The 26,912-nt window shown below is 42.9% G+C and overlaps 2 protein-coding genes across 2 annotated transcripts; both read right to left on the bottom strand.

Annotated features, from left to right (window-relative positions):
- Positions 1-129: 129 nt before the first annotated feature.
- Positions 130-15,021, bottom strand: drpr (multiple EGF like domains draper). Its single transcript, XM_025299701.1, has 18 exons — positions 14,931-15,021; positions 9,728-9,878; positions 9,251-9,377; positions 8,504-8,672; positions 6,636-6,882; positions 6,307-6,427; positions 6,058-6,195; positions 5,564-5,743; positions 5,134-5,461; positions 4,351-4,458; positions 3,990-4,154; positions 3,303-3,509; positions 2,210-2,365; positions 1,413-1,589; positions 1,208-1,318; positions 812-1,018; positions 511-693; positions 130-422 (listed from the first exon to the last, which is right to left on the bottom strand). The coding sequence occupies exons 1-18, from the start codon at positions 15,019-15,021 to the stop codon at positions 130-132; spliced, it is 3,159 nt and encodes a 1,052-aa protein (XP_025155486.1).
- On the bottom strand, positions 9,872-26,420 carry l(3)73Ah (polycomb group ring finger 3-like lethal (3) 73Ah). Its single transcript, XM_025299683.1, has 6 exons — positions 26,189-26,420; positions 25,786-26,083; positions 25,553-25,698; positions 25,337-25,480; positions 23,521-25,221; positions 9,872-10,044 (listed from the first exon to the last, which is right to left on the bottom strand). Exons 2-5 carry the CDS (start codon positions 26,060-26,062, stop codon positions 25,090-25,092), a joined length of 699 nt encoding a protein of 232 aa, XP_025155468.1. The 5' UTR covers positions 26,063-26,083; positions 26,189-26,420; the 3' UTR covers positions 9,872-10,044; positions 23,521-25,089.
- Between the last annotated feature and the right edge of the window lie 492 nt (positions 26,421-26,912).

The following is a 26,912-nucleotide window of genomic DNA, read 5'->3' as shown; positions in this document are numbered from 1 at the left end:
ATGAGCAAATTGCGGCAAGCGGATTTCACTTCTTCCCTCGTCGCTGGGCCGACCGCGAAGCTCGTTGTTCACTTAAAATTCTGGGCAGTCGAAGAAATTAGAAAAATACTTGGCGATGCCGCGGCTCCCTTACGTTTCACCCAGTTCCGGGTCCTTGTCTGCTAGTTTGCTCGGGCCTGGATTGTCGCGCGTACCCGGTAGATAGCCGTTGGTCGTTCGACTTGTGTGCGATGACGGTTTCCAGCTAACCGGTCGTGGATGACTCAGTTCGTCATACTCAGACTCATTATTCTGCTTAATCTCGTCGTAAACGTGCTCAATCTTCTTGCCGTCGTTTTCATCGATGCTGTGATACACGTTCAGGTTCGGATTTCCCATATCGGCGTCCCTGTTCTTCAGGTCGAACTGCAGCCCGAACGCGCCTGCAACGATACGCGATTATTCAATCACATTATTCCCATGAGAAACTTGCCATGGGGCTCGTGGCTATGAGAGAAGATCGTGCGATACCTTTGCACTCGTCCTCGTCGTCGGTGCAATTGCTCATACCTAGCTTGGCTCTCTCATTGTTTATATTCTTGTTGATACCGAGATTATTCCGAAAGTGGAAGTTGTTCAGCAGAGTGGTGGTGCCGTCGTCAAATTTCGAACAACCTTGGTACGCGTACACCGGATTGTCAAACTGATTTCGTTCTGTGAAAGACCAACGGCACTTTGAATCTTGCTCGGATTTATAATAGATCTTTCTGAGGTAGATCTTGGACAAATTTTCGACGGAACAATTTTAACGTTGTAAATACAGTCCGCTTACCTGGCGGTGGAATTGGCTCGGCCGTGTACTGCACTTGAGCTATCTCGTTCTTCAGATCGGATACTCGGCGACGATGATACATCCAACCAACCAGCACCACACAAATCACGACGATCGTCGCAAACACTACCGCCACAATGTGTCCGTATCCACCTTCTTCTGACTCCTGAACATTCCGGAAGAACAGCTGTTCGTCGCAGTTAGGACCTGAAAGCCATTCATCAATCATTACGAATTATTCAGTCAGACCTGCGTTTCACACGCCGAAGGAAGAGATTACTTCGAAATTTCGTTAGTAAGATATAATGCAATCGAAATTATTAGTGTGTATCGATATGCTTATTATTATATTAAACTTATTAATAACTTTCATTTGCAAACACATGTCTTATGTACCTGTGTATCCGTGCCGACACATGCATCCCTCGGCTGGATGACATATGAAGAAGTCGTTCTTACACTCGCAAGACTTCATGCAGTGGTCGCCGTAGGATCCTTCGGGGCAAACTGAAATCGACGAGAAAGATACCATCGTATCATATTCAATGTTGCCGCTATGGTAAAAACGAAAAGTAAGCCAAGACTTTCAAATCTTCCTTACTCTCTGTACATCTCGTTCCTGCCCATCCCGGCGCGCATCGGCAGTAACCGTCGTTTGATCTGCATTTGCCACCGTTCTGGCATTTGCAATGTTGCGTGCAATTCACCCCGTAAGTGCCCTCCGCACACGGTGTCTGGCAATACTTTCCTTGCCAGCCAGGTCGACACTGACACACACCTAATCAAGAAACATATGAAAATCTCTCGGTTAAAGTAGCCTAGAGAGTCCAAAAGCGTAGGCCGCGTCAGAACTATTGATGCGGGTGGGCCACACACAGGTGGACCAGGTGGGCATTCATAAGGGTGGATCATATTTATTATATATTATATATCATTTTAATGATTCTAACCATTGCGCTTTGTCTCTGGGAGAAATTAACCATGAGGATAGAATTTAAAATTAACTATAGAGTTGTAATTATAAAAATAACTTCATGTAAAAAAGTTGAAAACTTCGACAAAATAGGACAGCATAATTATGCTAAAATTTCGTAAAATTTTAAGGTGGGCTAGGGCCCATCCAGGCCCCATCCTTGGCGCCGCCTGTGGCTTTGTTTCTGGGAGAAATTAACTATGAAAATAGAATTTAAAATCAATTGTAGAATTTTAATTATAAAAGTAACTTCATATAAAAAAGCTGTAAACTTGGACAGAATAGGACAGCATAATTGTGCTAATATTTTCTAAAATTTTTGGGTGGGCCAGGGCCTATCCAGGCCTACCCTTGGCGCAGCCTAAAAGTCCAAAAGGTTCCAGAATCGTACCTAGAGGTACATGTCTAGAATGTCGACGACTCACCTGTCACGTGATGACATTCGCCACCGTTCTTGCAATGACACTCATTCGCGCAGTTGAGCCCATAACGATTTGGAGGACACGGATGTTCACATGTGAGACCCAGATATCCCGGCCGGCATACGTACTCGCCAGTCACATGGTCGCAAGTCATGTTCCCTGCGACACGAAGAGAACGACAATTCTCAAGAGAAAGAAGAATAAATTCTTTCTTTGATCGCATGATAATGAGTTTTTCTTGCAACGAGTACATTTTAAAGTCATCCAGTGTAAAATAATATTTTTTTTCCGTGTGCCGTAACTGAATTTTCTGCTGCTTGGAGAACCACAGATGAAAGACCGAGTTGCAGGAATAGAAAGGTAGAAGGTTTTCTAATCGGTCGACTGCTCTCAATTATTTCCACCTAATTTTAATGCAACTAAAGATTTAGAAAATTTTTTTCGTATTTGCGATCACAGAGATATATTACTTTTTGTCATCAAGTCTTTATATTTGATTCCCATTTTCAGTTACACAAACTGGGATGTTTCTCTCTGTGTGAAAAATAGATAAGACAATCAAAACGACAAGAAAATGTTCGCTGAGAAGCACGCAATGATAAAAACGATCACCAGCAATAAACGGAAAGAGAGCGGTGTTAGTAGAGTGGTGTTACGGGGCCGGTTTTACGTAAGCTTTTGCGCAATCTACTTGCGGTCGATCGGTTTCTCTTTAACGCGAACTCTATTAGCTGTACCGCGAAATGCGTAAGAGAGAACCCACATCCAAGCGTGTTATCTACGTACAGACGGATGTTACAGACCGTGTCGCCAACAACAACGAAAATGTTGATCTCCGTTATGTACATTAATCACACGATATACACGAATGTACGAGTTCCGAGCGTCCGAGCGTCTCTCGACTTGTGCTACGCAAAATTACAAAGTTATCTGCATACCATCTACCGTAAAAGATTATCGATAGTCTATGAAATCACACAATCATGCGGTTTAGCGTTAATTCGATTACGGCGAATACAGTCAGAATGTTCTATGTCGTGCGACTATGTCGAGACTATGTCGGCTCTATTCTACTGAGCGAGACTCGTCAGTTTACCGTTTATCTTCCTCGGGCACTTCTCCTTGCATCCCAGACCGTACCATCCTTCCTTGCAGGATTGCGAGCAATCGTCACCTTCCCAACCCCTGGCGCAGACGCAACGGCCAGTCATCGGGTCACACGAGCTATTGTTCATGCAGTCGCAATGCGAGTGACAATTGTCTCCGTAAAGACCCTCCGGGCATTTCGTTTCGCATCGGACTCCTGTTTTCACGTCAAAGCAAGAAAAAAATACCCGTCACGAGACTCGATCCTTCGTTTCGCCGCGTCTCAAAGCAGCTTCCTCATAACTCATTTTAGCCTTTAATTTTCTTTTACTTTCTTTCCAAACGATATTGCTACTTTCAGGTTGACGCAAAAGATTGGCGCAATCGGCAGCTACTTTCGTACAAAAATTTTACAACTAATTTTTACAAGAAAATAATCGCTGATATAAGCGTGAGAATGATCCTTTTCACATTTTGTGAGGTTGCTGTCAAAGAGGAAAGTTTTCTAAAAATTTAATAACATATAGATTTGGAAACGACAGGAAGATGAGATTTTTTGACGATTCGATAAAACACAAAAGTTCGATCGCGATAGAGGACCGTCGTATCTTCAATTACTAATAAAGTTTTCGCCGAAACGTAAGACAAAACGACGAAATTGCAACAAATTCGAACGCGAAGAGCGAACTCGACAAACCTCGCCATTCTGGCTTGCAATTGCAATGTCCGGTGGCCGGATCGCAGTCCACAGTGTTCTCGTCGACGCAGTCACAGGTCTGATTGCATCCGTTCCCAAAGAGGCCCTTTTCGCAACGATCTTGGCAGAGTGTGCCGGTAAAGCCAGCCGCACACGTGCACGTGCCTACGTGTATAGATAAGATAACGCGCGGTGTTCTCGGTGCAGGTGCAGAGAGAAGAGAAGTAAATATAAAAGTGAAAGAACTCGTAAGCAATTTTCTCTCGAAATATACAATATCTCGACACGTGGGAGACACTCGATTACGGCCGTATGTCGTAGGGACGCGGAAACAGAGAAGCTCATTAAGCGATTGCCTTACCGTTTTGAGGATTGCAGGCTGCATTGTTAAAGCACCTGCACTTGCTCTCACAATCCTTGCCGTAGGACTTGTCATCGCACGGACGATCGCACAATACGCCGTCCCATCCTGGTAAAACGTCACATCAAGGATATATGTAATCTATCATACTTACCGAGATATCGGCTATCTCTCTCTCTCTCTCTCTCTCTCTTTCTAATAATACAGCGAATACAGCGAAAGTCGCGATCAATTTGTATGGTAATGGATAAGAAATCTAATTACTTCTGCCGATGAAATACCGCTGCAGTATAGTAATACCCTGACAGCACGTACCGGCACGTTTTTCAAGTATATCTCACGTTTCACGACCGTTTGCGAAACGTTTCTGGACTGTGGATATGTGATATCCAAGTAAATTCTACGGAGGAGCTACGAGACGATCAAGAGAGTACGAACATCGAACAAACATCAAACAAACTCAATTGTCAATCGTCTACACATCGTGTCACATGCAGTATAAATGCAAAATCAGGAAAGTGGATTAAAAGAAGCGATATGATCAAAAGATATAACGTACTCAAGTAATAAGTCTAGTCAGGGATTTTTCTTGAAATTTAACTAAAACTTTAAAATTAAAAGCTCTGAAGATGCTGAAAGGGGATATGCCAACATCCATCAACAAAAACTATCGGAAAGAGATCAAAGGACCAAAACTAGGACTCAAAGAATTCATTACAGACCCGATGAGAGAGACCGCGTCTTGGGTGATTCGCGCGACACAGAGAGTTCTCGTTTACGTACCAGCGGTGCAGTTGCAGCGTCCATTTTCGGGCGAGCAGCTGGCGCCGTTCTTGCAGGCGCACTTTTGCGCGCAGTCCTCGCCGAACGTGTTCTCCGGGCACAACTCGCTGCAGTCCTTGCCGCGGTAGCCTGCAGCGCAAATGCAGGTGCCGTCTATTGGTGAGCACTGCGCGTTGTTTTTGCAGTCGCAGCGATTCTGACATGTCTTGCCGTACGTGTACAGCGGACACGGCCTGCCGCAGTTCTCGCCATCCCAGCCCACCTTACAGAAGCACTGTCCCGTCCAGGGATGACAAAACTCCGTGTTCACCTCCTCACATTGGCACACCTATTCCAGCGGAACGTCACAGACTCAGTAGCTTCATCAGTCGGCCGAAACATCGCGGAAGCTGCCGGCGGCTCGCCAAGCAGAAAACTCGTGGTGACTCACCTTCGCGCAATTGGCACCGTACAGGCCGTCCTCGCAAGCACTCTTGTTGCATGTCTCACCCACCCAGCCTGGACCGCAGATGCAGGTACCGTTTATAGGAGAACAAGTAGCGCCGTTCTCGCAGCTGCAGTCCTGGGAACAGTTCAGCCCGAATTTCCCCTCCGGGCAGATCTTCAGGCACTGTCGCGCATTGAGGGGAAAACGTACGTATATTAACTGTCTGATATGCAAATGTGTTTGCGTCGCGGGTCGAAGTGTCAGATGAAATGTTGATGCGAGCGAGAACACGTCGACCACTTATCGTCGTTCTACGGATCACGTTCTACGGATTAGTTGTATAGACTCGCACACGACTCCCGACTCGATTCGTAGAAATACAGCATTACACTCGACACACTTGTTCTCACTATTTGCATTCATTATCCAGCTTACTCTATTCTCTTTATCTCGAAGTAAAATTTCACTCGACAGTTGAAAGTCGATCCGACATTTACCTTATCACCGTAGAAGCCTGGCTTGCACTGACACTCGCCCGTGATGTGATGGCAGCTAGCCTCGTTGTAGCAATCGCAGCTGAGGGAACAATTCTTGCCCCAGAAACCTTCCTGACATCGGTGTGCGCAGACCTTACCCTGCGGGCAAACGTCGAGGATGTTAAATTAATAGGCACTAATTAATAACAAAATCAGGCTGGACCAGTTTGACCGTTCAGCTTCAGATTGCAAATGTGAGATGTTACGTACCATCCAGCCGGGCGTGCAGTCGCAATCACCGGTCGTGGGGCTGCAGGAGCCACCATTTTGACAACTGCACTCAGACTTGCACTCCTCGCCGTGCTTCCCCAGCGGACACAAATCGTCGCATCTGCATGCAACGTCGATTAAAAGAAAATTAAGAATTCGTCAATTATCAAACAGAGGTTGGTTGAATGTTGTTGTCGTTAATGCGTTGTCTCATAAGCAACAACTAAAAAAGTGTAGTGCTTCGGAGGCTTCCGCGATGCGGAAGAACCGCACGACGGTTGATAAAAAGACGTAAAGGCGCTGAGAAGAGAATCAGCGGAGGAACTTACAACGGCCCAGTATAGCCGGAGGCGCAGTGGCACTCGCCGGAAATGTGATGACAGCTACCGCCGTTCATACAGCGACATTTTTCGGAGCAATCCTGTCCGTAGCGGTCGGGAGGACATTTTTGGTCGCAGTACACGCCCGTCCAGCCGCGCGTACACAAGCACTTGCCGTCGAATGGGTCGCAGGTGGCATTGTTCTGACAGTTGCAATTCATCTCGCAATCCCTGCCCCATTTTCCAAACGGACAGCCTGTTTATACAGTAGAGGGACGGGGAGGGGAGAGAAGAGATACACATGGAAATGAGAAGCGAAACATCTAAGCTAATCTGCGCTAAGTCAAGTAATCAATTTTCATTTCCGTCGGCTTCATGCCTTTGGAAGACCATTGTTCTCCCATCAGCAGCTTCTTAACACTAGAAAGACACCGAGGCAGCCAATTTGGCTTCTCGCGAAATTCAAACTGCTATAACTTTTTTTAACTTTGCCCCCACGTGATATCCTTCTGTGACTTTTCATCATTTTTCATGTTCTTAATTTTGGTAGAAAAATTTTTCAATTATATAAGATGGTTGAATTTTTATTTAATTGTCTACTTAGACAAGGACCGTTGGAGCCAATTTGGCCTTCTTATATCTGATGTTCTCATATGTTTTAAAGGTTTATTTATAAGTTTTATGACTTTAAATAGATGAATAAATATTTTTATGCGCATCTATCTATTTGTTCGCTTGAAAAAGAATTATATGTACACATACACATGTACACATAGACATACATATATAGTATCTCGCCGTTGGCCAATTCATACTCTTTATAATATTTTGGATTTTGCTGCTATAAATACATGGATTATATACAAAGAAGTTACGTGTAAATAAATATCGAAAAGAATATTTTTACAAAATCTCACGGAAGAATTGAGTGTCCCATATGTTGCCCAAAGACGAAACTCTCAAAATTTTGATTCAACCGGAGAGGAAACTGAATCCGACAATGCTTTAGGCAAACGACTATTTTGTCAAATAAAAAAAAAAAACTGCAAAAAACCGCAAGGTTGAAAAATATCGTTCGTATAAAAAATTTGTATGCGACAAATATACCAAGAAAATTATGTACAAATGCGTTTTCTATAATACATAACGGTGTTGTATTTTAGTTTAGTCTTTCACCAAAGACAAAAAAATTCAATATAATATAACTAAACAGTTCTTTTCGTTCAACAAATTAGTGATAATATTGTTAAAACGTTAAATTTTATTATTACCTATATATTTCGTTTCTTTCTATTTGTTATTTACGAAAAGATATGCTTGAAGCCAAATTGGCTCCTACGGTCCTTTTAAGGGAGTCGTCAAATCCGGTCTCTCTAGTGTTAAATTCTGATCCTTCGCACGGTGATCTCCCCATTGATTATATATTTAATTTAATTGATTATATTTTATAAATTAAATTGATTATATTTTAAATTTAATTACCAAAGATAAGAGAAGGACAAATAAATGCACTTCACGGGTTATATAGCTCGATTCATGGATTCGTTGTTAAATAGGACCACGAAGCGGTTAGCAACTTTCACGAACGGGAACATCGTTGATACGACGCTGTCTTTTATATCGCGAGGCGCACGGAGCATTCTTTTGAGTCGTCGAGTCACTCGTACGCGTCGTGCGCGTTATATTTTCGTCATTATTCACCGAGTGTTTCTCTTATCTCTGAACGCGATTCTCATGTTAACGCGAACCAAGTCGAGGCTGCCAACGAAAACGCAACAGAAATGTGCCTCGTGCGACCGTGAAATTATCACCACCGATGGAACGCGCAGCCCTTTCATCGTTATGCACCGATAAAAACGAGAATTTTAAAAACTCACGGTAGTTGCACAGCGGCCCCCCGTATCCAGACTCACACTTGCAGACGTCGGGCGCGACGCAAGTGCCGTAGCGGCAGTCCTCAGAGCAGACTGGAATGCAACGATCGCCGTTCGTGGTCTTCGTATAACCTTTGCAACATTCCTCCACAGGCCTTTCTTTCGTGAATTCCTGCCGTAAAAACGAAAAGCACAATGAGAGAAATTACAAACGATCGCTTACCAGACTCGCTTATTCCAGTTATCAATAACATCAAACATGTCTGTTGAAATATATCAGATATATCAGTCGAAAAGTTCGGTTGAATTCGTCCGGCGGACAGGCGATTGGACCGAAGAAAAAGAGAATGTATAAAAATTTTTTAAATTAAAAAATTCCTCGAAAAATCTTAATACTGAAATTAATAAAATACGATAAAATCAAGCTCTACTGAAACGAAAAAAAATTCAACCGAACTTCTTGCTGACTAACCCATTCGAACGAAACTTGTTCGTAGATTAACACATTTACTAGCACGCGTCTCGTTCATGTGTAACGCGCTAATTTTCAGGGAAAAGCCGAGCTCACACGTATGTATGACGATGATAGATAATCTTTCATTCTATATTCACATAAGTTGAGTTTCTATTTGACGTTGTTACTTAAAAACCAAGTGGCCTATGAAGTGGGAGTTGTTTCTAATAAACACAATGGTTTCACGCGAATTAAAACAAAAATGTTTCGTTATCTTTGAGCGAGTGAGTACTCACTTCTATCTTGTACTCCGTCCTATAGACAATTTTGTACTTGGAACATCTCGGCGGAAAACTGAAACACCATGTGTTTTCCCTCACTGTGTAGGGTTCCTGCACGGAGACTTTCACCGTTACCGTATACCTAAATCGAAGACATTTAACGATTATTAACGTATCCAAGTGGATCAAACGAGCGTAACGACAACCAGGTGTGACGAGAAGACTCGAAATGTTATTAAAGTATAACACATAAGAAAACATTTTGCAAAATGAGAGAATGTAACGTTGTCTTAGAACCAGAACTTTTCATGACACAAAAAGCATTGTTTATCGACTCCAATTTTGAATTTATATAATAATTATATACTTCTATATATACATTTAATGTTTATAACATTATAAAAGATTTGCTGTGCGTGTTGTATGCGCGCTTTATGGGATCCTTTATAAATAGAGCAGTAATAAATTTGAAATTCAACTTGACGCACTCACTTTTCTTTCCGAGTGCAGATGTTGGGTCCTTCGAGAGCCGTTGCCGCCGCTGCAATCAAGGTCAGCATAGCGGCAGCTGCGGTCAACCAACAGGCCACTGATCCCATTTTAGCTGATTGATACGACTTTGAATTCGAGACTAGGCCCAAAACTCACGCGCTATCGCTCGCTCATCGCACCATCGACTCGCGCGCGCTCACGCGCGCGCGCGCGACTATCGCAGCGACGATGTTTCCCGCGTTTCGTAGCGTGGTATTTCGCCACGAAATTCGCATACGACCAGGCAGGGGAGAAGTGACCGACTCGTTTCCCGCGATCTGAAAGTAAAATGCGCCGAGCTGGCGTTATTACGTGTCGCAATGCGTGATTTACTTACTTGGCGAATTACCGGCTGGCTACGACAAAATGCACGAGCCAACTTACCTGCCTGCCAAGCACGAGAGAGAGAGAGAGAGAGAGATAAATGCTCTTATCGACGTTTAGAAAAATTCCTCCAAGGACGTTGCATCTATACAAATCAGATTACGCAGCTACTGATATGTAAGTATAATATAAAGAATATAAAGAAAAAAAAAATACATATTGTAAGAAAACAAAGAGACAGCTCCCGGATTATGCATTCACTGTTGTGGGCCACGGAGCGCACATTAGAATAGCGCTTCGAAGAAAATCTATTATCGCATTCACTCGACTTTAAACTTCATACTATGTGTGAATCACGCTTAATACAAATGCACGAGCATCCGCCGTTGATATGCACGGTGTCTGGTTGCGAATCTTGCCTTGGCGAAAAATATGTTTGTCGTGTTTCGCATCGGTCGGCACACGACTCGACATCGTGTCACCGATTCTGCCTGGGAGCTCACGCGATGTAGGTGTGATATTTCAATAAAGACGCGAGAAATTGCTATGCCGATATGACGATTCGATAATTTTATCGATCCGTGCATTTCTGACGATCGCGACGATCCGATAGCGCGACAACGCTGCACTCATGTTGTGCGAGTCATGATTCCGCGAGTTGAAACGTCACGGAGAACTCGCGCCCGACACAGATTTTTTCTCTCTTTTCTTATTCATTGTCTTTATTCTACTTTCCTTTATACGGGATGGAAAAACGAGAGAGAACGGAAGTCGGAAATAATTCGTAATCTCGATGTAAAATCTCCGATAAGAAATCTTAGCGATGGCGCGACGACAGCAGACGGCGGAGGAATTTGTGTGTATAATATATTTACTTTATACCATATCTTTAAATTTTACTTTCAGTTTTCTTTCACATATGTATCATTTTTCTTAATTTTTCTTTCTTCACTAGACGAAAAGACGCTTCTGTTGAATTTCGTGAAATCGGTGCCGACATAACGATAACGCTCGAAATATCGACGAGCTATTTGACGTTTCCATTTAGTCCGAATCCGAAACTTGTCAGGTCGATAAAGTTCGTTACATTTGGCCGCATGATACGACCGGAAGTGGTGCCTCGACGATCGAGTAAAATACGTGAATCAGAGACGACACACGTGTGCGGCACACACGGTATGCCTCAACTGGTTTCTGTCATGACGTGACTCGTGCTTATGATTCACATTACTAGCCACGAACAGCTTAATCGATATACGACTGCTGGCGACCGGAAGTGCTGTAACATTAGATCAATGGCTTCAAGACGATTCTCCCGGCCGCCGCGCCGTCGTCACGAGATCACCAGCGAGATTTCGCAATGATCTTGTAGAACATCACCATCGCTTCGAGTGAAAATACTGCCACTTTTCACGTTGAAATTCCGTTCTAATTAAAATCACCAGCGAAGATCAACGTAACAAACGTATTACTCTAAATATTAATTTATAATATATTCAAATAATTCCAAACATCAATAAAATATTTCATTTTTTAATTAATCCCTCTTCTCCATTATGTATTCGTTAATAATTCTTCCGCAATGTGCTCCACTGACTTGATTTCTCACGCATTTTCTTGGAATTTAAAAGAAAGTTCTCGCGCTGTAAGACAAACGAGATCTCAACGAAGATATAATTACAATCTACTGGTATTTTTCCGGAGCAGGGAAAAATGCTAAAAAAAAAACATGTTCCTCGAACGCGTGGCACACACGACACGACTCGTATTATTTCGCGTACAAAATCTCGGTCTAATTATCGTATATGATTAGTAAATAACATACGCTCTCTCCCATCTCCTCCTTCCTCTGTCTCGTAACTATATATGTGTCGCCGGTGTAACAGTTACATCCATGAGACGCGCGAGAGGTGAACGGTGCATAACGCGATTGTTAGCGGCAGTTAGACAAGAGAGACGGCGACGTACGCACATACGTACGTAAGCTCAGTTACATGCGCATGTACAGGCATGAGCACGTAAGAGCGCGGATCCACTCTAATTGTACGTGCCATGTAACACACAGTGAGCAAATGTTGTCTCGTATTCGTGAATAATTATACATGAATAATATATCGCGTGCGTTACTGCTTACTCGGACATTACTTTCTTTTATTTCTTCTTTTTCTTTCTTCTTTTTTCCTGCATTATTTCTGGTATAATTATTATTGTTAATATGCGTTTACATCACCTGAATCTTTAGTACTTTTATGTCTAGAAAGTTCGCTCTAGGACTAAAATAAATGCCGCTCTCGCCCGCTCTCTCTCTCTCTCTCTCTCTCTCTCTCTCTCCCCCTCTCCCCCTTTCTCTTTCTTTCTCTATCTCTATCTACCTATAACTATATATCCCTTTCTTTTAAGAGGTGCATCTTTCTCAGAGATTTCCTCGCGAATGTCAAATCATGCGTCAACAATGCGAGAAGAAAATCTAATCCGTGAAAAATTTACCTTATTTAAAATAAGGTTAAAAAAGCGCCAAGTACACGCGACTCATATAAATAACCTTTTTTAAAAAGAATTCTACAAAAAATGTATTTTCTACAAAATATCTGATATCAAATAAGTTAAGCCAAGTGCTAATATATATCTAAAAAAACAAAAATATATTATAATAAATAAATAAAAAAAATATATAATTATTAAAAAATAATATATTTAAAAAATAACAAAAATAAAAAATATAAATATAATACAAAATTATACTTTAACCATTTTAAAAACAAAATAAAAAAATTTAATAATAAAAACGTATTTTATATAAAATATCTGATATCAAATAAGTTAAGCCAAGCGCTAAAATATATATACAATGAAAAAAATATATATTTTAACCTTTTTAAAAAACAAAATAAAAAATTCTACAAAATATAAAAATATTTTTCTTATTATTTAATTATAATTTATTTTTACAATTCTGTAAAAAGTCAATAATATATTATAATAACTAATCGAAAAGAAATAAAATTAAAAAAAATTAAAAAATATTATATTTATAAAATAACAAATAATGAAAATATAATATAAATGTAATAAAAAAATTAATTAAAAATTAAAATAATAAATTTAAAATATTAAATATACATTTTCGACAATAATAAAATCCTTCTCACAACAGGGAGAAAGAGGAATTGAGGAGAAGTAACACGATCGACAGAGTGGGAGAGAAAAAATTGATCTTTGATAGAGAGAAAGCATAATGGAGAAAATATTTGGCAAGTACTCGTCGACCAGATCGGGCAAGAATCCCGACCGACCGAATTTCAGTCAGTGCGTATACGCGGCTCGTTTCCGAATCGAAATAGCCGCACCGAGGCCCGAGGGGGCGACCCTTCGACTTCGACCCGCGGGGGAATTAATTCGTTTACAGAGGAAAAAGTTCGGGGACGTGTGCTGGTAGATGTAGGTACGTGCCGAACACGTGTGTCTGTGCGCACATATGAGTTACAGGATGTGAGGCGAGTTTACTCGCGATAAAACGATACATCGAACTCTGTCCGCGCGCACGAGCGCGGGATGTGCATCACTCTGCAGCAAAGGATGCGGGGTGTATTGCCATGGTCAATCCGCTGGAGGATGGAGAGACGAAAATGGCGTCGTGAGGTTGCGATACGCCGACGATTCTAGAGGAACATCCTACGAATGGATGAGCGAACAGCGACAGTGAAATTAGAAAAACGAAAGAAATAAAATAAGAGATGCTCGGACACCGCGATGTATTCTATAAACATGTTATCAAATATAAAGGGGTTGTGCAGAACAGTTTGGACAGATTTTTTTCTAATGCAGTCAACACTAGAAGGACCGTAGAAGCCCATTTGGCTCCAAGCATATCTTTTCGTAAATAACAAATGGAACGAAACGAAACGTATAGGTAATTATAAAATTTAAAGTTTTAACAATAATATCACTAATTTGTTGAAGGAAAAATCTGTTAGTTATGTTATATTGAGTTTTTTTTAGTCTTTGGTGAAAGATTAAACGTGAAATACAACGCCATTATGTGCTACAGGAAACGCATTTGTACACAATTTTCTTTGCACACAAATTTTTTACACGAACCAGATTTTCCAACTCTATGGATTTTTTTGCACTTTTTTTGTTTGACAAAATAGTCGTTTGCCTAAAGCATCGTCGGGCTTCAGTTTCTTCTTCGGTTGAATAAAAATTTTGAGACTTTCGTCTTTGGACAATACAGAGGCAACACTCAACTCTTCCGCGAGATTTTGTAAAAAGATTCTTCTCGATATTTTTTTACACCTAACTTCTTTGTATATAATCCATGTATCTATAGCAGCAAAATCCAAAATATTACAAAGAGTATGAATTGGCCAACGGTGAGATACTACATACGTATGTCTATGTGTACATATGTATGTACATATAATTCTTTTTCAAGCGAACAAATAGATAGATGCGCATAAAAATATTTATTCATCTATTTAAAGTCATAAAACTTATAAATAAACCCTTGAAACATATGAGAACATCAGATATAAGGGAGCCAAATTGGCTCCAACGATCCTTCTAAGTAGACAATTAAATAGAAATTCAACCATCTTATATAATTGAAAAATTTTTCTACCAAAATTAAGAACATGAAAAATGATGAAAAGTCACAGAAGGATATCACGTGGGGGCAAAGTTAGAAAAAGTTATAGCAGTTTGAATTTCGCGAGGGACCACAAATTGGCTGCCTCAGTCTTTTTAGTGTTAAGAGCACTTCAAGTTGTTGCAATTATTAGTAGCTAATTATTATTTTATCACTAAATTATTGTCACACGAATCACATATTATTTATCACTGAAGAGGCTCCAATATGTTTCCCACATGTCTTTCCCAACTGGACTATTGTCAACGACTAACTCGAATTCCCGTTGTTTCGGCTCGTTCATCGTCCGATATTTCATACTCCTCCAGAGACCGAACCGGAAAAGGACGGATTACTCGGAGCGGCATACATACGACACAAACAACCGGACGATAAACTATCGTTAAATAATTTCTTCTTCTTCCAAACCCTTATCTAATCGCGTATTTCAACGACTATATTTTAAACAGGCGACATAGCGTTGTCGTTATCTAGTTTACTGTTACAAACGATTATTTGATTACTGTAAGAAGACCGGCTAGATACATCAGCGAGCGCAAACAGAGAGAAGGCTGTCGAGCTTGAGCGTTCGTATGTTCACGTATGTAAGCGGTCTAAAATATTCATTCGCTTCGTGAAAAGGTTTCCCTACGAAGGAAAGTTGGAACCACAAAGCTCGACCACATTCGCAGATGCAACGGAGGAAGAACTCTCTGCAGAACGCACGTCGCTTCACACAACCCTCCGTGGTTGAATGAATCGTGCGGGTCCCTCTTACATAAGAGTGAGGTGTTGCGAGTGCAACTCTCTGGTGAAAGCCATGCAATTCGCGAGTGTTACGCTATCGGCCAGGCGGTACCGGGCCACGCCGAACTCTCTCTCTCTCTCTCTCTCTCTACGTACGAAAAAGAAAAAATAATATCTACGCGACCTGCTTTCCGCCGAGCCGAGACGAGATCCGTTCGAAAGGATGATCTTTCAAAGACCTATTTTTTCTCCGAGAGACCTACTTGCTACTTGTACTCACATACTCGTTGCGTGTGTGTGTGTGTGTACGTGTTAGTAATATCGGCGGTGATGATAGCATCGATAAAACAAAGAGTGCAGCCGTGCGCGCGCATGAGTCACGTCGTTTGATGAAAACTTTGCGGGAATGCAAATAGATGCGCGAAACCGCGCACGTAGACGATTAATTATGGATGACCCGGTTATCGGTCGGCGGTCTTCTTCAAGTTCGCGTAAGTACTACGTGAGTAGCCTTGGAATGTGCAATCAACCGTTCATCGTGAATGGGGAACGTATTGTTCATAATTTATTATCGAACGCCCGAGAGCGGTAATCTCCGATGGTTATTGCGGACGTAATTACTGTATCCGAGACGACGGGGCGACGTTTCGTTTGCGTGAAAGTTAACCGCTCTCGTTTCGAGTTATCGACTCTGAGAGCGTACAGAGGCACTCATTGTTAACCTGTGTTTTCTCGTACTGGTAGCGTATTTCATTCTTTAAGGTAAGGCTGGCCCTATTTTGCGCTTATTCAGGAAAAACTTTTTGAACGGAATAATCCCATTTAATTCCCAGATAATTCCGTTTCGAATAATTCTCTGAAAAGCACGACAGGAATGTAGAAAATATCCGAACGTTCCTGAGGTTGGAAGCCTTTTCAAATATTTATCAGTATAATACCTGCCCGATAGGAAGTTTCTATCTATTCCATTCTTTTTCGTTATTTTAACTGAGAATTAATGCGACCGTTCAAACACATGTTTTCAGTCATGCGATAACAGATGTCGTTTCTTGTTATACTGTTCGCTGTGAGACATGAAACACTTGGTGAAATATCGTAAGTAGCGCCAGAACTACTCATGCTGGGCGACAGGTGAGCCAGCGTTTATATGAATGGGCCATATTTATTATATATTATATATCATTTTATTATTCATTTTAATGTTTCTAACCGTTGTCTCTGCGCTTTGTCTCTGGGAGAGATTAACTATGAAGATAGAATTTAAAATTAATTGTAGAATTTTAGTTATAAAAATAACTTTATATAAAGAAGCTGAAAACTTGCACAGAATAGGACAGTATAATTATGCTAAGATTTTCTAAAATCTTTGGATGGGCCAGGGCCCACCCTTGGCGCCGCCTATGTGAAATATCCACTTTTCGAAAACTCGAAAAGTTTGGTAGAGAGAAAGTTGGCTAGCGGTATAAAACTTTAGACGCGTTAGATGTGGAGTCGAGAAATCAATTTACTTAAAAATCACATTTACATTCGATTTACGTTCGGAAAAGCGTTTCTCTAGAAAGGACACACGGTAGCGTCGTCGATCGTGCTATTGTTGCATTATGTAAGGTGATCCATCTAAAATATCTCTTGTGAAGAAATGCATCGTTTGGAAAAATGTTTCGAACGAAAGCTGTTTGGTTTCAAGAGAACACGCTACAAACCGCCAACTTCGGCCAACTGACCCTGTTCAAGTCAAGTAGCTTGAAATATTTTTCCGAATAAAATATATCTCCCAAGACATATCCAGGTGAGCATTAAAAGTGTATTGCGCTGTGTATATTTGATGCGAGATACGCTGCCGCATCTCGTGATAAAAATCGTGTTGTCGCCTGGCTCGGTTCGATTACACGAACTGAGATTTCTTCTCGATACGGACGTGAAAGATATCCGGATATAACACACACACACACACACACCGAGAGCACTACTAAAAAGATTACCCGAAGCATCGTGGCAATTTTCAGACATCGCGTTCGCTTCATGCCTACTTCGCGTGGCCGGGACGTTTGATGCGTGGGCGCGCACGCGCGTATGTTCACGCGTGTAAAACACGAGCCGGGGTCAACAGGCATGTCATCCGACACAACGTTATTCGAGAATTAGGAGGACGGACGGTAGCATATTTAGCGGTTAATATATACGATCAAGCTGGACGTGTAGAGTCCAAAGAGAAAGAGAGAGGGAGAGGGAATAAGCTCGAGTTACGCGCTCGTTTATTGCGCGCCATTGTATTCGCGTGTGAACTTTGGAAGTAACTGTAGACTCTCTCTCTCTCTCTCTCTCGAGCATGCTCCCGACACCTTAGAAGAGCATACAGTCTGCAGACTGTAATCGTTCGCGACATCGAACATTGGCGACGTCGAGTCGAGGAGGTGTGAAGGCATACCGGAGTACTCCAGCGCGAAGCGGCCCAGATGAATACGCAGAAATATGACGTTCCGCAAAACTGGCAGTTCGCGACTGGTGGTAGACTGGTGGTAGATGGAACGGATACGCGGAAGTCGCGACAATTGGCCGTTCCGACGTTGAAGACGGCCTTGACGTGTACCAACGCTGCTACGACAGATATGGCCGATCAGCCAGCCAGTCGCGTCGTCATTCCCGGAAAATCTAGTCACGGTGTGGCACGCGTGGGTCTATCTTAATCAACGACGATGCCTGTGCGTGCGAACACACCGTCACGATTACCGTTGAACCATTACTTCGTTCAGGTCGATCGACCGGAATCGCCGTTGGTCTCACAACTATCGAACTGTTGCGCGCGTCATTCTATGTTAAGATGACACTGTTACCACACTGTTAAGACGAATATATCGAGAAACAAGTACTCTACGTCTACGAGATACTTTGTCATTTATGCTGATAAGTATCGGAACAAAATGTATCGCGTTGTAGAGGAAAAGATTCATGATCGATCAGCTTCGCGCCGATTCCAGTCCGACTCGCCCCGGCCGGAGCCGAGCCGCGAGTGACAAACTCGGGAGACTTTCCGTCGGGGCCAAGGATCGGGGCTATTATTATGATAATTAGGTGATAAACAACGCGCTTCCGCGTCCTAATAACTCAATACCAGTGAATCATCATCGCGAGCTAGTCGCCGTGTCGGATCGCGCGATTTACGCACAAGTGTCGTTTGCCGAGTGTTTCCTGCGAAATTCTCGAGAGTCGGTGAAAATGAGCCATCATGCTGTAAAAACACTCGCGTGCTGCAGCTCGAATGTGTCGCCAGTGCGCACCATGGGCAGTTTGTTCCAAAGCAAATCTACGAAGGCCTTTTTCTCCAAATCCTATGATATAATTTCTGGCACTTTCGGGAAAGACACTTTCCACGCCGTCCCGAACAGGCGGGATCTGGCCAGCCCGCGTACAGCATAAGGATTAATTGTAGGATTTTCGGGGACAGCGAAGAAACACCTTTAGCCGAAAATAACGTTATACTTTTGGATCTCGAGCAAAAAGCTGAAGGCTCGCTACACTTATTGCAGACGGGGGGGGGGGTTTAAATGGACATCGCGCTTAAAATGACACGATGCCTAGACACTTGAGAACACGCGAACCCGTGGTCGTTTCCAGCGCGGTGCTGCACGATTTCCTATCTCGTGTACGTCGCGCTCTCGCCATTCATGCTACGAGCGGGGGCGAGTAGCGGGAGATAGAACGATGCCTGCATTCATCCGCTACGGTTTCGAACTATACGGGTAGAATAGCTCTGTTCTCTCCCGGCTCCGTCCCTCGTTTTCATGGCCTCACTTTTCCTCCTCGCTCTTTCTCCTCCTCAATGACGCCGCGCGTCATTCCATCATCGCGGCATACTGCAGCTACACGTTCTCTCACGTTTCGCGCGCGTTTTGAGGCGCGACCGCCAAGTGTTCAACGACACAGTCGAGAAAATGGCACAGCCCCGAGGATGCGCTCTGTTTTGAACTCCGTAATCGCGCCCCGGCACGTTGTTAACAAAGATGTACCTCGTTGATTTTATAATTTATGCAAAAATGGAAAAAGTGATGGCCGTGTTATCGATAAGCATGCAATGTGTGAATCACCCCGCTTGGATGCTGCTCGGCTGAGATACGTGCAGTCAGTTGACGTGCGCTTGCGGTCGAGATAGATATTTACAGTGTGTGTTGACAATGAGAAAAATATGAGTGATTCACTTCCCGGTGGCATTCAGTGGCGAGACTGGCGTTTTTAATTATGCCTTACACTGAAATCGACGAGCGCGCTTGGATCTCGATAGTCTCGCGCGAGTAATATTCGGAGAAACGAATCTCCGCTCAGTTTGCGTAGACGGATTAATAGCTTATCAGCGTCACGTTGACAAACATGTGTCCGTCTGGATACGCTCAGTCGTTCGTTTTTAATCCAAACTGCTGCCGACAAAACATAAACGTTCATCACGAAATCCTACGAAAAGAGATTCCAGGGAGAAATTTTGTCGTATCATTGATCAATGCTATCTATATTTGTATCATGAAAAGTTCAATAATTTTCCGATTTAAACAATCGCTAGAAGCTGGATCAAAAAACGATGTCGTCGAATCTACCACTGTAGTTTATCCATTTGAAAAATGCTCAAAGTTACCCCTAAGGATCTAAGGATCGTCAAAGGGTTAAAATTGATCGCGCAATTCTCGGGGGCTGTTAATCACCCTGTATATGTATCTCACTTCAAGTGCTAGCAGTATTATCAACGAAGACGACGATACAGTCACATATCTTCTTCTTACTTCGGTATATCGAGCTCGCTGATTGAACGATATTTTTTTTTGCGTTTCATAAATGGAACACTCGCGAATCGCGCAAGCATAAATCATGCGTGGCTGACGTTTGCATCGCGATTAGCCACGATTCTCGTGACCCGTCATTGATTTAATTTGCATCCACATGCACTTTCGTCTTACGTGGAGAAAGAACCGCGAGTTTTCCGGCCGGCGGTACAAAACAACGATTGGCCGCGGCCCATCGCTGTTGTGACAGCTGAGGACAGCCGTCATCGGGACGCGATCGTTCCACGACAACGAACGTATTTCCGACGATATATTACGATATTTCTTCTCCGGGGAGCCCATATCGCGCATACATCTTCGAAAGTCTCATACACTTCGCGTATAACGCGGTCAAAAATAGGCGCGATTACTGACGCGCCGCCAAAAATAGAATCCGCGCGCTTACATGCGCGTGAACGAGATTCGTCCCTTACGATGGAATTTTTATTAGCGGTGTCAATTACGCGAACGCCCTTTCGGGAATCACCTGTGTAATCGAACGGGTCGAATCGAATATGAGTACGATGCATTTTTCGTTGTCGAATTATCGACAAGCATGCTTGGAAAAATCAATAATCCGGCTTGGTGTGGTTTCAAGTTTTCCAAGTTGGAACCAAACTTGAATTGAGGGATAGTCATGTCTGAATATTTAGGAGCTCTATTGGGTGTAGGGTTGCCAGATGGCCGGGATCTCCGGGATTTTTAATGTCCCGTGTCCCGGAAAATCAAAATTTTAACAAAATTATAATCATAACACTCATGTTTTTAACTGTTACTATTAGAGAGAAATGTGAGGGCAGTCACCATTGATTTATAAGACCCAAAAATTTGACGTGCCACCTGAGAAAATCGATGTCAAGTAAGCCATTTGTGTAGTAAAAAAAGAAAAAAAAAAAAAGAGAAAAAGAAAAAAGGTAAAAAAAATTCAATCGCACGGTTTATGTCTAAACTGCTCTCTGCTAGTAGCTAATTCACGCGTTTATTTACTTTTGCAAGTGCACGACGACATCTCTTAACCGTCTTATCTCCCTCCATCTCTCAAAAATTGAACTAAAATTCTCTAACAATCTATTTTTCAACTGTCGCCTAAAAGATATCCCGGAAATAGCCATTTTCCATCTGGCCAACCGTAATTGGGTGTGCCTGGATTATAACCCGACGACATTGACTTTTATCGCGAACGAGCGAGATGCGAATGCGAGGCGCAAAGGACGCGCAAGATCTGGTACCCGTACAAAACATACCTGCGCGTAACCGAGGTAACGGGCTCTCGGCGAAGGGAGAGGCGGAGGAAGGAAAACCGGTCGGAGGCACTCGACCGAATTTTTCTACCGAGCCATCGGCCGACGGAGAGCCGTACTGCTTCTCTCCGTCATGAGACCGTCCGCATTTACCGAAGCCAAGGACTTTGGTCTCAAGCGCCTCGTCAACAACACCGCTGCACAGCTTGAAAATCGTGTTGCTCGCTCCACTTTTGCGTACACTCGATGCAATACACCGCATGCACGTCTTTTGGTGGGCTTTGACTTCGGCGACGCGCGGGGGCGACAAGAGCGATCTTTCCTTCCTTCCTTCCTTCCTTCCACGTGTATTGGCTATCGACGCCTATCTCACAAGGCGAATTTCACGATAAATTGCACGATAAAAGGTAAGAAAAGTGAGAACGAAGTGTGGTAAGAAAAACAGGGATTATATATACGCGTGCGCAGTCCCGATAGACAAAAATTAAGCTGAAGTTTCGCAGCGACGGAAACGGCGCATCCAACGGCCTCGGAGGCCAACAGAAGACTTACAAGAGCGACCGAATTTGACTTTGATTTAACCGGCGATCGATCGATCGATCGATAACGGACGATGATGGGTGGTGCAATGGCCAAGAATGCGAGCTAAGGTATTTGTGACGAGACGATTAGACACGCACGACAGGGCACTTTCTCCAATAATTTGGTGTCGCGTGTGCGTACGTTGCACGGAGAGCAATGTTACAATGTAAAAAAGTCGCTGCAGTATTTTCCAAACGAGGAACATGTCGACGTTCCACCTCGATTTGTGTTACCCTGCCGTTTCGAACGTGCTATTTATATTTTGGAAACCGAAGTCGTTATTATTGGCAGTCTTTCTCTCTCTTGGACATTAGACAAGATTAAAAGTTGGACGGACACTGAATAAAACTAGAATAAGTAAATAAATATAAAAATGTAATAGGCGGAAATAGGTCGCGTTAATCGTCGGTAACTCCAGTGTGAAAACATTCACCGTCTTTCTCGACAAGGTAACCTCTGCTGACAATCTACAATTGGACTATCAGAAGAAATGATCAAACTGGAGAGGATTCGATGGAGAAGGAAACATATGTGTGTTTTCTCCGTGTACTTACAAACCGAGTCGCAAATCGTCGCACGGTCGGAGAAGTCACGCGAAAACCGGGCTACGCGCTAAATAAAACACCTTCAAACAATAGGTTCACGAGTTTCGGAGTAACGCGAACTCACAAGAGGAGCATGTTTTAAATTGACGCTTCCTCGACGTCATCATCATCATCGTCGTCGTGTCATCGTTGAGCAGTTGACAACGATAATACGTGGGACGCCGATCTGACGGGAACAATCGGAGCAACAGAAGAGAAAGAGACCGAGAGAGGTGGGGAGGGGGGAAAGAGAGAGAGAGAGAGAGAGAGAGAGAGAGAGAGAGAGAGAGAGAGGAGAGAGAGAGAGAGAGAGAGAGAGAGAGAGATCTTGCGAGTCCCTTATCTATCGCGTCGCACGGATAAGACGATTCATTCGAACAATCTCATTGACTGTCGATAAATCGAACAACAAGACATGCAAGGTTACATGCAGCGTGTGTGTTACCACAGTATGCCTTGCATAACGACGCTGTTTTTTCTCCCCCGTTTCTTTGTACGTCGCATTTGCATCTGCGGCGCGCGCAATTATCGTCCGCTCGCGGGTTTACGAGATGATTGTCGAGAAATGGACGAGGGATCAAACTTGATCCGACGCTGATCGACCTTGTCGGACTCAGAAGATTATACCGATAACCTGACGCGAAAGACACAAAGAGCGGCCAAGAGATAGAAAAGAGAGGAGAGAGAGAGAGAGAGAGAGAGGGGGGGGGAAGGCGAGGGGAAGAAAGCACGTTGCTTCATTCGTCCAACAGACCGACGCACGCTAATATTTTATTGCGTCGAAATCATGCGCACAAAATTACAATTTCGCGTTCGCTTGAAGAGAATCAATTTTACTCACTTTCTCACGGCAACGCGCGACGCAATATTCACAAAACTTGTACACAGAGGGTCGCAACGGGACGAAAAAAGCCGGCGAAGCAGCCTCGACTCCACCGTCACGGAGTCTTTCATTCAACTGAAGCCCGACGAAGCGAAGCATTCGGCCGAAGGCTCGTCGTTAATGCGCTCCTCTCGACCGCGCCATTCGCGGAGGTATGAGTTCCCGGTGAGCGCACGCGCGGCAACATTCGAAAAGGGGCGCGAATTCATCCGAGATGCGGGCGGGCTTTTTGAATATCGTGACGGACGAGTCGAGGTGACCCTGGGGATCCGCGCACATTTTCCGGAAATTACTTGTGCAGATGGAATATTCCTTCTCTCTCGCTCGACTTGGTCGTGTCACGTGTTCGCGATGGGTGGCCGTGACACGGCGAGTTACTGTACAAAACATATTTATTTAATAATTTATAGAGATACACATATACAGTGTACAACGTACAAGCTCTAGCATCCTCGAAATGCCGCTACTTCGCAAAGTGAGTTCGGTATTCTCTAATGTTTATATACAATCACACCATGTTTTCTTCTCGAAATTCTTCGCTCAACATTGTTAGACGAAACAGGATCACTTTACTACAAGCGACGTGGGCCGCGGTTTCCGCTCGGCGCGGCGCCGTCGACGGCGAATCTCTTGAAAATATAACGTCTCGCCATTAAATAACATTCTTTCTCTTTCTGTCTCTCCCTCCCCCGTTCTCACTCTCTCTCTCTGTCTCTCTCTCTCTCTCTCGCACTCTCTAGAACGAAAGTCGGCGTCGGGCGGAACTCACGGCGCGATTAGAATATGTACGGCGCATAAACATACAAAGTTAAAAAGGATCCGAAAACGCGAACGTTCAGACCCGGTTTCTTCTTTCACCTAATACGAAGCCTTGCGTCTATGCGCAACGTCCGAGTTTTGTCAAAAATATCCTATGTACAAACCACGGGGGTATGTATTATATAAAACAAGAGGTACCTTCTTTAATGCAAAACGAGCAATCGTGAACTTTGTTTCGCATTGTTGAAACGCAAAAAGTCTCGCTCGTCCGCTTATGCGCGAATCTTTGCGTTTTAGGAGATTGTAGGAGTCACGACGCTTCTTCGCACTAGTTTCACATTTATATATTGTATGTAAATCGAGACTTCTTCCAGCTTTCAACAAAGAAGGTAACAACAAAGAAGGTGTGAAACTTCGAATACGATGAAGCGGCATCTGACAACTGATCCTCGACTTTGCGTGAAGAAACGGATCGTTCCGTATAATCGTGTACGTATAATTGCGTAATTATAAATACGCGGACGCGCGATCGTACTTATAATTATCGGTAAACTCGACGATGATGATAATAAAGAAAGCGCAGTTGTTAAGCGTTGAAACTCCGGCAAAACTGAAAAATGGCTTTCCTCAAACCTCAACACGGGTGTTTAGCGCGAATAAACGTATAGAAATAAGTACTAGAGATGGATACGGTAAGAATAGAACTAGAAAAAATGTACAAAGTAGGTCCTCTCTGTGATTCCTCAATACAGCTCACACATGGAAAGATTAATTTTGCATGTCTATGTGTGATCTATACTGTAGTCTCAAGGGTGGGTCCCGGAACCTCCATCTCGTCACATAAACGAACTTCAACGTGTGGTCCTTACCTAGTAACTCGTTATTGCACAAAATATCAATCTGTCAAGAAAAATGTGTGGATTAATAGAAATTATAAAGTAGCAATAAAGTTGACAAAATCAATTAAAATAAACAATAATATCCTCTCTGGATTTCTCTGATCACATGTACTCACATCCCTATATTTTTCCATGCCATTCAGAACTTTCTTGGCAATAAATTTCTTTACATGTGTTATCGTAGCCTGAGCTGAACACCTGATAAATCTTCTCTTCAGTGTCTTCAAACTAGCATTCATACATTCCAAACATACATTGACCTGTAAATCCATAGTCCATTAATTCGAACCTTGAACAAACATTCTACACGATATACGCATCTGCATTCATACCTGTTCATCAGTACGGTGATAATCAGATTCAGCATGGGTATCCACATTGGCCTTGTCTTCCTCAACTTCACCTGCATTAGGTAAAATGTCCTTAGGACAAGGTAATCCCCTGGCTCTGTAAAATTCTCTCTCCCTCTTGGTTTCGTCTAGAATAAGAGATATTCTGGATTAATATCTGGAAAGAAATCTCCTAGGTTTCTCCTAAATATCAGAGTATAAAACAAAAGTCATACTTTCTTGGAGATCGGGAACCAATTTGTAGACAATATCCTGCATGGTTCTGTCAAAGCTGATGTACTGAAGTGGATGGGATTGATGTATGACAATTTGACATGTTGGACAAGTGTGCTTTTCCTCTAGATGTTTCACCAGACAGCTCTTGCAAAACGTGTGCAGACATTCGGTGACGGTGGTAGCGTCTATCAAATATCCACGACATATCTTGCAAGTTATGTGACTATTCAGAGTCTTGAGTTTTATCCTTCTCTCCATGGCACCGGTAATCACCATTTAATAGACAGGTGTTGCTATCTGCAGCACAAAACGCAGATAAGACCTCGTCACTTCTCTTCAATAGATGTGTACGTACGGGAAAAGACGTTTAACGTCATGAAAAGTGGGTTATAGGATTCTAACCTCAATGCCGAGCGTAGTTACACGGTGCCCCTCGTCGATCCTACTTGTCGCGACATTCTGTCGGGACGTTCTGCGAGTCTTGCAGCATTTTCACGCACTTCGGCTTCGGACTACGATAAGCGATGTCGAACTAAAGGAATTTCACTAAAAATCCGGTTAAAAACAACTTAGTGTAAACGTGACTGACGACAACAAAACGGACTGAAACGGACTGATTGCAGCGCCGCCAAGCAATGGCCACTGCACGAATTACCGGGAAACACGCGACACCAATGAGATATTAATAAAAGACCGTTTGTCTTACGGGATATAGCGTACCAAGAGAAATCTCGCTATGCACTAACGCCCTCTATCGTAAGAATATCGTGGCTGGGAATATGTAACTGTAGTTTGCAAAATGCGCAGATAATAACAGACGTAGAGTAATGAGAAAAAATATCCGAAAATCATCTCAATATAATCGAAATAATTTGAGACAATCGAGATGGGACATCGGAAATGTCCGAAAAAATAGTTTTCTTACTTTTTAATAGGTTACACACTAATTTCTAAGCATTTTGGCCAAGCGATTGGAGAAAATTGGAAGAAGTATCATTTTTTTGTCTCGACGAGTACTATCAAATGTAATTTTGAAAATTCACAGAAAACGCCTGTTTTAGATTTCGTCTAATTTCATGAACTCATGGAATTAGACGGAATCTAAGTAAACTGGATAGTTATCTTT

Source organism: Harpegnathos saltator, unplaced genomic scaffold, assembly GCF_003227715.2.
Source record: "Harpegnathos saltator strain DR-91 unplaced genomic scaffold, Hsal_v8.6 scaffold289, whole genome shotgun sequence".
Lineage (NCBI taxonomy): Eukaryota > Metazoa > Arthropoda > Insecta > Hymenoptera > Formicidae > Harpegnathos > Harpegnathos saltator.
This window is presented reverse-complemented; position numbering and strand designations above follow the sequence as displayed.

Excerpts from the sequence above, each read along its gene's own strand:
- drpr (XM_025299701.1), bottom strand. The coding sequence starts at position 15,021 with ATGAACGAGCCGAAACAACGGGAATTCGAGTTAGTCGTTGACAATAGT. Across the intron at positions 4,155-4,350 it reads AGCCTGCAATCCTCAAAACG|GCACGTGCACGTGTGCGGCT; the intron begins GTAAGGCAATCG and ends CTATACACGTAG. Across the intron at positions 423-510 it reads CGACGAGGACGAGTGCAAAG|GCGCGTTCGGGCTGCAGTTC; the intron begins GTATCGCACGAT and ends GTATCGTTGCAG.